Source organism: Tubulanus polymorphus, chromosome 5 (genome assembly GCF_964204645.1).
Source record: "Tubulanus polymorphus chromosome 5, tnTubPoly1.2, whole genome shotgun sequence".
In the NCBI taxonomy this organism is placed as follows: Eukaryota; Metazoa; Nemertea; class Palaeonemertea; order Tubulaniformes; family Tubulanidae; genus Tubulanus; species Tubulanus polymorphus.
Genome location: NC_134029.1, coordinates 13,799,979 through 13,812,778, shown reverse-complemented (window position 1 = coordinate 13,812,778; position 12,800 = coordinate 13,799,979). Strand labels below are relative to the sequence as shown.

Genomic DNA, 12,800 nt, shown 5'->3' with positions numbered 1-12,800 from the left:
AATGTATTTTAAGGTTCACAGAACGTTTTTGATAACGTTGACTGAACGTTACTTCACAACCTCTCTGCAACCATTGAGCTTGATAAAAACATTCCAATAACGTTCGTATGACGTTACATTATAACCATGATGTCCTCTTTCACGAGCTCGAATAAATCCCTTTCAACTAACTAATATTTGAATTATTTTACCTAACTTTTATTTTGTAACTACGTATATATACATGTATAATAAAATAATATCGAAATTATTCACTCGTAAGTTAGTTCTCCAGTGCACCAGTCGTCGTCGTTACAGCGTAGCTGGCAGTCTTTGTGATTCCTAAAATAAAAAGGAAATGATACAGAAACTTTTATTTTCATGGTTGTGTTAAGCCTTGAAGTTCATTTCATCCATACATACAGGGATTGTTATGCTTGTTATTGGAGAACAACAGTTAGGTCATTTCATTGATATAAAACCCGACGAAAAGGTCTCTAACGTGGGTTTCTACATAAAAGATTGTTTCAAAAACATTCTATCGGTAATTTTCCATATATTGAAAGTATCAAAATTTGTGGATTGAATAACGTACCTTAGTAAATAAACGATTTTTAAATCCCTTAAACACGCCGCTTAAAGCTGATTAATGAACAATGGCGAACACTTCCTGCTTTGATATGTCACGATATCCATCGGTTTCGAATCCCATATTTTTCTTTATCCCGAAAGTTTGAATCTTGCTTTCAAATGGTATTAAAATGTAGGAATCCACGTCGGGATTTGCTTAAAACGGACTATATTGATGATATCTGACTTAACTAATAATTTGCTGCAGGCTTTTGGATGATAACGTTTAGAAAAACCTTCAGAAAACGTTATCGCCTGAACGTTACATTATAAACTATCACACAACTTTCACGAACGTTTCCGAATGTTGTATGAACGTTGTGTGCTAGCTGGGTTATAGCCAAAAGTTGGTCCGCTGTCGAGTGACCCGCAAGGAAACCGGATTGGTTAGCGTAAATAAGGTCGTTGCTTAGTAAGTGATGACTAATACTGTTGTACACAATTCTTTCAAATACTTTAGATAGTGAGGGTAGAAGTGTTATAGGTCTGTAGTTTGCCGGGTTAGATTTACTGCCTGAGCCTTTCTTGTAGATGACAGTGACCGTTCCAAGTTTCCAACACTCAGGGAAAGAGCTATCATCAATAGGTTTGTTAAAAAGTCGTGCTAATAAAGGGGATAAACTATCGACACACAGTTTCAGCATTTTATTTGTCATTAGGTCATGGCCACATGCTTTGTTTGTATCAAGATTAAGGATAACTTTGCGAACATCATCTGGATTAGTTCGCGGTAAGTTTATATTATGGGGGCATTTATTTGGAAAAACAGGGAGTGCAGGGTTGTTATTAACTGGTAAGTGATATTTCGCTATCAAATTAGTGAGGAATAAATGAGCCTTGTCAACTTGACTATGAACTGTACGGTTGGACACAGGGTCAATTAAGGGCGGAATAATAGACTGGAATTTATTACCCATTAGTTTCTTTATTAAGAACCAGTAACCTTTAACGTTAGTCGCGGCGTGATCGAGACGATCAAGCAAGTTATTTTGGTAGCTGATCCGCGAATTTTTAATCATAGCCTGTACTAGAGAATCTTGTTCTATATAACGATTTAGGTGGAAGATGCTTTGTGTACGTTTAAAAGATTTATATAGACGTTGACGCTTATTAATAGCCGTGTTTAATTTCGGACTGAACCACGGTTGGTCATTTGGTTTAATGATTTTCATTGCGTGTGGTATGTTGGCTTTGAAGAAATTCATAAGTTTAGTTGAAAGTAGGAATGTGCAATCATTCACGTTCTTGTCGAGAATAGGGCTCCAGTCGTATGTATTGATACTCCGGTTAAGCTCCGCCAGGTTGCATTGGTCATATTTCCAGATAATTTTTTCGGCGTTTGTGTTTGGCGCGGTACAACGCGAATTGAGTTTAACAGAGAGAGCGCAGTGATCCGATTTTTCGATTGGGGCTATAACATCATGCTGAAGAAGATGACCGGGAGAATCTGTTAGTAGTAAGTCGATGCAAGAAGAACTATCTGAAGTGATACGGGTGGGTTCATTTATCATTTGGTTAAGATGTAAGTCGTCTATTAAAATCTTAAGTTGGCGACCTGAAGTGTCAGTAGTGTCAGATTTGCAAAAGAGATTATTTTTACTGTTAAAATCTCCAAAGATCAGAAGCGAGTCGTTAACGGTGTTTAATTGATGTTGAGCAAGAGAAATAGAGTTTTTCAGTTCTTTAAGGTAATCTTTACGTTGGTCTGCAGATTGTGAGGGCGACCTATAACAGACACCTAAAATAGCGTTATTGAAATTACAGCGCAGTTTCACCCAGATAGAGTTGCTCCATCTGATTACTTTGTCAAGTTTGTGACACACAACCGAGTCATGATAGTAAAGTGCAATACCTCGGTTTTCTGGTATGTATAACATTGTATAATTATCAAGTTCATAATCCTCTTTTTTCCCGGTTAGGTTTCCTACTTCACAGAGACCAATTATTTTGTATTCATGTTTCGAGACAAGAGTCTTTAAATAGTTGAAACGCTGGTTATCATTTGCACCGATACTATTTACATTGGCAAAAAGACAGTTGGGGTCAACTGAGGGGCCAGGATTTAGTTCAATATCTCCACAGAGCAGGAGCAGTACCGATTTAGTGGTAAGAATAAACGAATAGTTACCGATGCCAGGAAGGAAAAGGAGGAAAAACAAAGCACCTAGCGTATTTATCATAAATTTTGCGTTAAATATGTGACAAAAATATCTGTTGTAAAACAATACCCAGCCATAACTCACGACAGCTATTAACATGGTGACACTAACGCTATATAGCAGGATAATTACTGAGACATAGACCCACTTAAGTAGAACCGCTTTTGGGAAACATACCGTATGAAATTCAAGCAAAATAACAGTTGCCAGCAGAGCAAGTGCGCATACCATTAGCCAGTGAAAATATCGAGGGGGGAAAAAGCAACGCACCATTTAGGACGGTTCGCTTCATTGATGTGGTGATGCCAGAATTTACATAAACACCAGTCAAGGTCCTGTGAGATAAGTAATCAACAGGCATCATATCAGCCGACGCCTACCCTGTATTCCTTCGACGGTTTGATAAGAATAACTAACACAGCAAAATATACGACATCTCTATCGACAGTGCTTAAATTCGGGAAAACAATTCCCATAAAGTTATACAGTAACAGCAATATGAACCAGAATAAAGTCTGTTTGAGAGCCATGCAGTACATTAGATAAAAGTGTATGTACTGAGCTCCGATTGATAATGGCAGTAAGTTATTAAGTTGTGATTACCGGACAGTATTAAGTAGCTTATAATTTGTTAGACAGGACTAGTCCATTTTAATATCACGTGCTGTTGTGAGGGACGACTGGCAGATTTCGGATATAATACGACCACCTTCGCGTTGTTTAAGTCGTCTTACGCCGTCTGAAGCGCTCAGAGCAATTATGCCGTTAATATTAATTTTTTGCAGCAGGTCGAGAATTATCTTTCCACATCCATACAAGCGGTCATCGTTGAAGCCATCGATCATAGAATCACCATCACTTATTCTATATGCGTACACGTCGTGAGCAGCTGTAGCGAGTTGAGGAACAGCCATTAGTTTTGCTAACGCCGTTTTACAATCACGTTCGTATTTTGTAATTAGGACGTGTGCCTGAAGCTTACAACCACTTTCAGACTTGACTGGAGCATGGTAGATATCAGAATAATTAACATCGGACAGGTTTTCGGTTGTTAATTGGAACGGATTTTTTAGGAAGCCAGGATCAATCAGTTTGTTATTTATATATAGTTTGTCCCTAACTAGCTTCACTTTGTTATCGGGAACTGATTTCAACGCTTTGAAGGACTGATACTGGGCTGCAGCTTTATCGCCTATTTCATACGGCACCTGGTCTTTCATGTAATAATCGGATCCTTTAAGATTGTAACTGCAACCCATTACGAATAGTTTGCTCTTCCTGGACACAAAGCTAACAACAATGGGCCTGGCATTACCGCCACCGAATCTGTGTGTAACATCGATGTCAACGCGTGATGAGTCGACGTCCTCTTTTGGTATCTTCATGTCGTTAATGAAAACGGATTCGACAATTTGGTCAATGTTCTCATTCGCACTTTCCGGAATATTGTTTATAATGATATTCTTTTTCATTTGGCGGGTACGCAGGTCAATTAAAGATTCGTGCAGAGCTTTGATTTCTGACTCTGCTCTCAGCAACCTGCCATCTAAACACTTGATTTTTTCAGATAGCCGGATATTCTCGATTTTAGTGAACTGGAGTTCCCCTTCAACTGACTCGAACTTGGGCTTAATATCAGAGAGTTCCTGGAGAATTTTTGCATTTGATTCTTGTCGAGCTTTGGACTCCGAGAGTTCAGTCAAAATTTTGTCCATTTTTTCACTGATTGCTTCCATATCTATATTTTGTCGTTTTTGTTCAGGACTAGCGCCGTCAGGTGACAGCAGGTTATGTTTAGTTTTCTGACCAACAGCCTGTGCAGGCGTAAGCGTGCCGTCAGTGTTCATACGGTAATAGTTTATGGTTATTCACACAAAAATCAGTCGACCGTGACAAAAGTTCTGCTATGGTGTGTACTACACAGTACCGAGCTTCAGAGTTATCTAAAATGTATTCTGTCTAAAGTCACCCACAGAAGTCCACAGACGGAATTCAAAACAAATTTTGACATCGGCAGAATTGATATAAAATTGCAGACTTAACGTATATTCTTTAAGTCCCATCAGGATGCATGAATTTCCAGAATTTAAGAATTAACGGAGCTCGATCAACACTCGACCGTCTAGTTGTCCGCCATCTTTATTGCCACCTCCCAATTAACATCGTCATAGAAGATTTGCCGGCAGATGTAAAACATTATAACCACTTAATACCGCAGTATAATCTACCAATGCTTCAAGGCCCATGGGCCTCTTGTTTTAAATTTCTTCAATAACTTTATTTTTATCAGTTTTTTCTTTTTCTAAAGTTCTAATTTTAAAAACTCTCGTATACTTTTATCATGCGCAAATTTATCAGCTTTATTTCTTATACTAATAATTTCTCTAATTGCTTAATCAGTAAATATATTTAAATCTAATTCTTGATCTGTTGCATCAATTAATCCATTCGGTAAAAGTTTTTCAATTGGAACTTTATTTGAATTAAGTTTACTAATTTTGAAAGTTATATTCTGTTCAGAAGTTGTTTCTCTTTCTGATTTCTTTTTGATTATTTCAAATAATTCATTAATTCTTAGTTTAAATACCTCTATATCATCATTAGTTAATTCTTGTTTTAAAACATCAGTTATTACATTACTAATACTTATTCTTTTAATTCTATTTTGCTAATATTTTATTTTTATTATTTTTATAAGTGATATCAATATAATAATCACCTTTCAAATGATAATACCATTAACCATTATCTAAAAATTTTAATTGATCTGCCAAAGGTCCAACGTCGTCATCATTTATATTAAGTTTAGAATTTTCAATTATACGTTCTAATTTAGGTATTTTGTTTAAATCATCTAAATCTTGTTTTACAAAATCTGAATCTAAATTTTCAGGATTTAATTGTGATTCTGCATTTTTGATATAATCAGGCATATTTAAATTATTATTATTATATGCGGTTTCATCATTATTAGAATTTGTTTCATTAAAATCAGGTTGTGGTTCCTCAGTTATGCCGGGTTCATCGAAAGTACCTTACATAATCTTCCACACCTTCTACTTCCATTTATATCTTAAAAAAATTAAAATTAAAAATATAATATTCCTCCTATTATAATACCTATGCAAGTTATAACTAATTTAATATTTTCATGTGATTTATTATCATTATTACTTTTAATTATTTCATGCTGAATATTATCAGTTTTTAGGCCAGCCGTAGGCTGAGCCTATTACTATACAAATGGAGCGAATTTAAATGACATGGTTTCCACACAAAAGGCTCATTTGCTTGCCAGGTGAGGGCATATTCGAACAAATCACGTATTTAAGCGTAATCCATTCTCGGAATCGTAGCGAGCAGAATTTTGAAATAGGCTTTCATAAAAATGTTTTCTGCATTTTTCACGAAAATAAAATCGGGAAAATTTCAATTTTTATCAGCCAATCAGGAAGTTGTGTCTTCCCTGTAATTGGTTTATCTAAAAATATCAGCAGCTGTTCACGTGAATTATCGCGATTTCATTACTGGCGCTTTTGCGCATGACGTCATGTATCAACACGCGACAATACTTCCGCGTTCGCTACGTGTTCGCTGATTGGCCCATTTACTGGGAAATTCCACAGAAGCCTAATGTGGTTTGTTACAAGCGCTGTGATTGGCCCGACCCGATTCTGGCATGGCTTTAGCTTAGTGGGTTCGAATCCCTTGACGGGAGAAGATGATGGATCCTATCGATGCTATCAACAAATAAGTTTCCCGGTTGGGCAGCTGCAGATATCTACCGAAAGTGTTGCGGTTCGATATTTCGAGGTTTCTTTGAATTTTGGAGTGATATTGAAATCCGGTAAACACCGGCGGTAGATTGTGAAAACCCATTGCTTAATATTTGTACTACTTAATCAACGAAAAGCGTCGGGGCCGCGCCAGGAGTTTTCGCGATTCAAGTAGCTCAATAGCCTACTTCTTCGTGTTCGTCCACCTCCGCAATTTTCACTCCGCCGATCTCTGACACGGCTCTGTCGCCGTCGGCGCTGTGATTGCACTATTCGTACCACCAAAATTTTTTATTTCTATATCAGGGAGGTCTGGAGAATAAAAAAGTCAAAATTTGGATATCACATAGGCCTGATTTCATCGAATAAGTCGACCATGGTCGTTACGTTTCCGTACTTATTACCACCTAAAACCGTCTGAACAATTTTGTCACAACCAACATTTCGTTTACAGAAATCAGGTGTTCACGTGAACCCGCGGTATCGTCTATTGTTTTACTTCCGGGTTTTATTTTAAGATTTAAAATCGTATTTCAAGATCGATTTCTATGAAATCTTTAGTTGATTTGGTGTTTGGGAGGAATTTTTATTTGCTCTACAGAAAATTCATCCTTGACAATTGCGCAAGGTTCGCAAAAAATTTCTTTTCCCAAATCGAGTGTATGAACTTGATATGCTAATAAGCCATGTGCTCGAATTGCAAATTCAATCAAATTTTATTCCGCCAAAAAAATGTTAAATCCAATTCGCTTTCCGAGAGTTAATGGTATGCTGCATGGAACAAAGTTGTTTTGAGATGGGTCTTGAAGCTATTGAGTCGAGAGATAACCATCTAGATAGTTCGTGAGAGTTCCAAAGTTTTGAAGACGCTTCAAGGTAATGTCTTGATATTTGGTTTATATGTGTATCTACCCTAGACACATCTTCAGGCCAAAAACTGGCCCTGTCAGATTCAAGATGGCCGACTGGCAGCCATTGTTGTTCGCCAAAATCAGCACTTTTTACACATTTTAGAAGTTTTCGAGGGAAATTTTGAAGACACTTTTATCAATAACCTTGATCATTCGTATATATTTGTATCCCCCAAGGGCCCATCGGCATGAGAAAAATTGGGTCGATCGGACTCAAGATGGCCGTCCTGTGACCTTTTTTGTTCCCAAAAATGTTAATTTTGGCCTGAATTCTGAGTCCTGTAGCTTTCTAATGGTGTGCCATTTTTCATTGCAATTTGTAATGGGTATTCTTTGGAAAAGGATCTTTTATATCCGAGAGGGTATTTTTGACCAGGCAATTATGACGCAATTGGCGGCCATCTTGGGGTCATCAGTACTCATTCATAGGTGGAAAAAAAGTTTTGCCACATCATTTTGATACTTAAGCATATTTTGCTACCATAATTAATTGGAAAGTTGTAGCTCATGACATGTTCTATGATTGAGGTGAGTTTCAAGCTCATTGGTTTTTGTTTATGGCCACCAGGGGGCGTTGAACAATACAATAACTTAGTATTTCTATATTACATTCGTACCTATGCATATTTTGCTACCACAATCAATTGGAAAGTTGTAGCTCATGACATGGTCTATGATCTTGGTGAGTTTCAAGCTCATTGGTTTTTGTATATGGCCACCAGGGGCGTTGAACAATACAATAACTTAGTATTTCTATATTACATTCGCTCCTGCTGTCTGTGTTAACACACGATTGTACTATGTAAATGACATTGAGCAGGGAGTGTATATTGATAAATAACCCACAGATTACATCATTTATAAAAAGCAAATCTGACAGGTTGGCCATTGTGCCCCTTGGGGCTCTTGTTATATTTTCTGATGTATTGATATCTTTTATTTTAGAATCATTATTTTATTTAATATTTTAAGTTTCTGTTGATTGTATATATTTTTTAATTTTTTTACCTTCCATTAGTTTTGGAGCAGTGATAGTTTTTTTATTTAAATCATTTAACCCAAACTTATTGTTCCACTCTTAATTAGATTATAATAACCAATTATATTTCCCATTTTTAATACTAAATCATAAGAAATGATTAATTAATTAGGACCTATACAATAATTTAATCTAATATGTGATTTATCTTAATAATTTTGATATCTAACTATATTTTCTGGAATCGATCTATTTTTATCATTATGAATAGAATCTTCAAATAAAACTTTAAATTGTTTCTGCACATCAAATGAAGTATTATCATTTCCAACTATTGTTGATCTTGTTTCAACTTGAGCACCTAGAATACATATCAAATAAGTTCTAATTGATTGATTTATTCTTTGTATACCTGGTTTTGTAAAACCTTCACTATTTTCTAAAATGAAATTAATCCATCCATTATTGTTTTGTTGTTGTATATTATTATAATATTTTGGTAATTCATTCCAATTTAGTGTTCTTTTGTCTGTATTTGTTATTATTTTACCTGATTCTTTAGTATATAATATTTTTAATCCACCTTTGTACCAATTTTTGTTCTAAAATCATTATTTGAATTAATATTAAATTCATTAAATATTTTATAAAACTTAGAAAAATTAATATTTTTATTTAGTTCATTAAAATATTTTGAACCCGGTAAAGGACATTCCAATTCATTTAATATTAATTTTATTTGAAAATATGTATGAAATCTAAAAAGTGATAATATTAATGGTAACCTTGGTTTATCTAAATGATCATTCCAACTTATACCACACCCGGTTGTTGCGCAATAAACTGCAAAATTTAATTTGTGCTGCCAATACTTCATATTAGATTTTAATAACCATTGTTTTACCTCATTTAAATTTTTAAAATTAATTGCATATACATGATATATATTTTCCATCTTTACATTAAAATTATTACTTTCAGTGTCATAAATATCTAAATTAATTAATGAATTTAAAACTTCATTTCTATACGAAATATTTTTATTAAGATCTATTGCTGGAATATTATATTTAATTGATTTATCATATTGGAAAGCTATTGGAAAACTATCTGCCATTTATATAATAAAAAATTAATAGTTCATTAATTCTTTTCATAATTTATCTTGTTCTTCAATTGTTATATTACCATTTAAACTAATAATATAATCTAATTTATTTTTCAATTTATTAATTTCTTTTATATTAGATTTTATTTTTTCTTTCTTACTTTTTATATTTAATTTTGAACTTATTCTGGTTAATACACTTGAACTTAAACCTAAAGCTCCAATTGAGATAGCTAAACGAGTTAATGGTGAGAATATCGCTAGAAATGTTATTACAGAACTAATTGTAACTGTAATTGAACTACTTATAATAAAATAATTTATAATTTTACTTTTTAAATATTTTTTCTTTTTAATTTTTAAATCATTTTCAAATTCTAGTATTTGTTTTTCTAAATATAATTTTAATTTAGTTTTATCTATATCATGTGGAATAATATCAGTATTATCAACTTAATCATCCATTTATTGAGTAAAAAAATTACTAATTAGTAAATTTATAAGGAACAAATAATACAATAATTGTTCCACCTAAAATCCAAATTATTTCATATTGTTGTTGTTCTTTACTTGGGGTATAATAATCTTATAATTTAGGTTTAAATAGATGTAGTTTTTCACGATTTGTTACTGCGTTATATAAACTCATTGCATCATCGACTGATTGAAAATCTCTATGTGAAATTTTCTGATTATATAATTCTTTATTAATATAATCCATGTAATTTTGTCTCTTTTCTCTATATTCTTCTGCTGCTTTATTATATTTTTCCAATGCTAAGTTATGTCTTTTTTGATCTAATAATGAACCATGTTTATCAATTTGCTTAAATAAACAACCACCACCTGTAAATGCTAAAGCGTTAACAATTGCCGATCCTATAATAGTTATAATTGCAGATGCCATTTATTTAACAAAAAAATTACCTATCAATAGGAGGAATATATTTTTTGTTTTTCCAAATATTCAATTGTTAAATTAGATAAGGTAACTGCTAATGTTGATTTCAAAATATCATTGATATCAGATCTATCAACATTAATACTTCCCATTTTAAATACATTTTTTAATACCTTTGTGTAACCAACAGTTCCCACTGATAATAATGCTCCATAATATAAACCAGTCATAATCCACTTCTGATCCGCCATTTATTTAGAAAGAAAATTAATATCTTCAAAATATTTAGTTATCTTAGTTATTATTATTTCAACATTCATATTATTATTAGTTTCATTTTTATATATTTCAGTTATTATTTTTTTAATATCATCGATAATAAAATCATAAAGATTCTCTAATTAAATCAGTAATCTTTCCTACATTATAAATTCCTTTATCTATTGTTATTTTCATACTCAAATGTTGTTTCATTAAAAAATGGAATATTTTTAATATGTGTAATTACATCATTTTTATCAAATTTCATTTCATTCTCACGTTTAAAATCAAATCCAAAACATATACTCGGTCCTACAGTTATATTCATTTATATAGTGAAAAAATTACTCTCTACATCTTATAACTAATTCATAAATTATAGGAAAATTATGTAAATCAATTAAGTATCCATTACGATTTCTTACTTCTAATTTGAAATAATCAAATCGTGAAATACATGGTTTAAAATCACATTCAGCCAAATTATAATTTATTTGCGTTCCAAATTGTTTAACATTTTTTTAATGGTAAAATATTTTCTATACTAGAATTACAAAATGTATCGTTAGTTGCTTCGAATATTTTTGTTGGGTCAATTAAATTGCAATAAATATAGAAATGTGTGTAAGGTATTATATTTGGTGTAGTATCAACATTTAAATAAAGTGTATCTGGCGTAATTCCTAACAGTTCAGCTACAGGTTTTTTAACTAAAATTTTATGTCTTTCATCATGAATTGAATTCATTTCTTGCTCTAATGTATCTAAATTATATTATCCTGGTTTTAGATAAAGATGAAACCATATGTTTATAACTCTATCTATCGTGAATCAAAAAGACTCTATGTTCAATAGTTTTATTCGATATATTGTAAAATGAGTTATATAAACTTACATTTACTAATTTTAAATCTACACAATTTTTGAATTCTCTATCTAATTGTACTAGTAAATCATGTGATTTATAATTTGTAAGTTTTCTAGAATCAACAAATATTCTATATTCTTTTAATTCAACCATTATTTATAACACAAAAAAATTACCTCGAACTGTTAAAAATTAATTTCAATAACATTTTTCCTAAATAAATTGATGAGAAGATAGGATGTGAAATTTGTGGTGAACTTCAAAGAAAAAGTAATATGGCACGACGTATGAAAAAACGTGATGAAAATAATAAACCCCTAAAATAAACTGCCCAAATTGTAATAAATTATTTTCAAGAAATTATGTTAAAAAACATTCAGAGAAGTGTAAAATTAATGACTCAACGGTTAATGTTGATAGTAAAGAAAGTAATAATAATTCTGTTGAAACTGAACCTGAAATTATTTGGAAAAGACCTTTTATATTTTATGACAAGAATAATATAAAAGATCATTTCTGTGAGCCTTGTCGAATAAAATATAGCCCTGAAAATATAGAAGATTGGGAAAATCATCAATTTCGTAAAATTTCTAATAAATTTGAAGCAGAATTTAATGAGAGAAAAAATAATATATTAGAAAAAATAAAATATGAGAAAACGATACCAGATAATAAAGAAACGCTTGAAAAGTTGGAAAAACAATATAATGAATTAGTAAGAAAAATATATTATTGCAAATATTGTAAATTTATTATTACAGCAAGAAATTCAAATCTACATTATAGAACAATAAAACATAAAGAAAACGTAAGAAAATACCAAGAATTTAATGAAGATCTATTACCAAGATATGATAGAAAAAAATGCCCACAATGTATTCATGAGTACTTAAGACAATAGGATTCTGTGATATTTTGTAATGAATGTGGTTGGCAAAAAAAATTCATGGGGTGATGAAAAAACTTAGAGATATTCGTATAGAACCAAAATCAAAATATGTAGATGAAATTTTTAAGATATTTTCTATGGAAAATCTTACACCAGAATATAAGCAATGGCTTGAAAAAATGAAAATGATAGAAAATAAAAATGGTGAAATAACATCTATAAACATCAGAGTGTGAGCATATATAATCGGAATTATCTCATGAGTCGAGTGCTGTTGTTTTGCTTGAAACACCGTCCAAATATAATCTTTCAACTTGGAAATTGGTTTTGACACTTCAT

At 32.2% G+C, this 12,800-nt stretch overlaps 1 protein-coding gene across 1 annotated transcript; it reads right to left on the bottom strand.

Annotated features, from left to right (window-relative positions):
• Positions 1-857: 857 nt before the first annotated feature.
• On the bottom strand, positions 858-2,789 carry LOC141906258 (uncharacterized). Its single transcript, XM_074795503.1, has one exon. It carries the CDS (start codon positions 2,787-2,789, stop codon positions 858-860), a length of 1,932 nt encoding a protein of 643 aa, XP_074651604.1.
• Positions 2,790-12,800: the final 10,011 nt, after the last annotated feature.

Coding starts and splice junctions, on each gene's coding strand:
- LOC141906258 (XM_074795503.1), bottom strand. CDS start 2,789: ATGATAAATACGCTAGGTGCTTTGTTTTTCCTCCTTTTCCTTCCTGGC.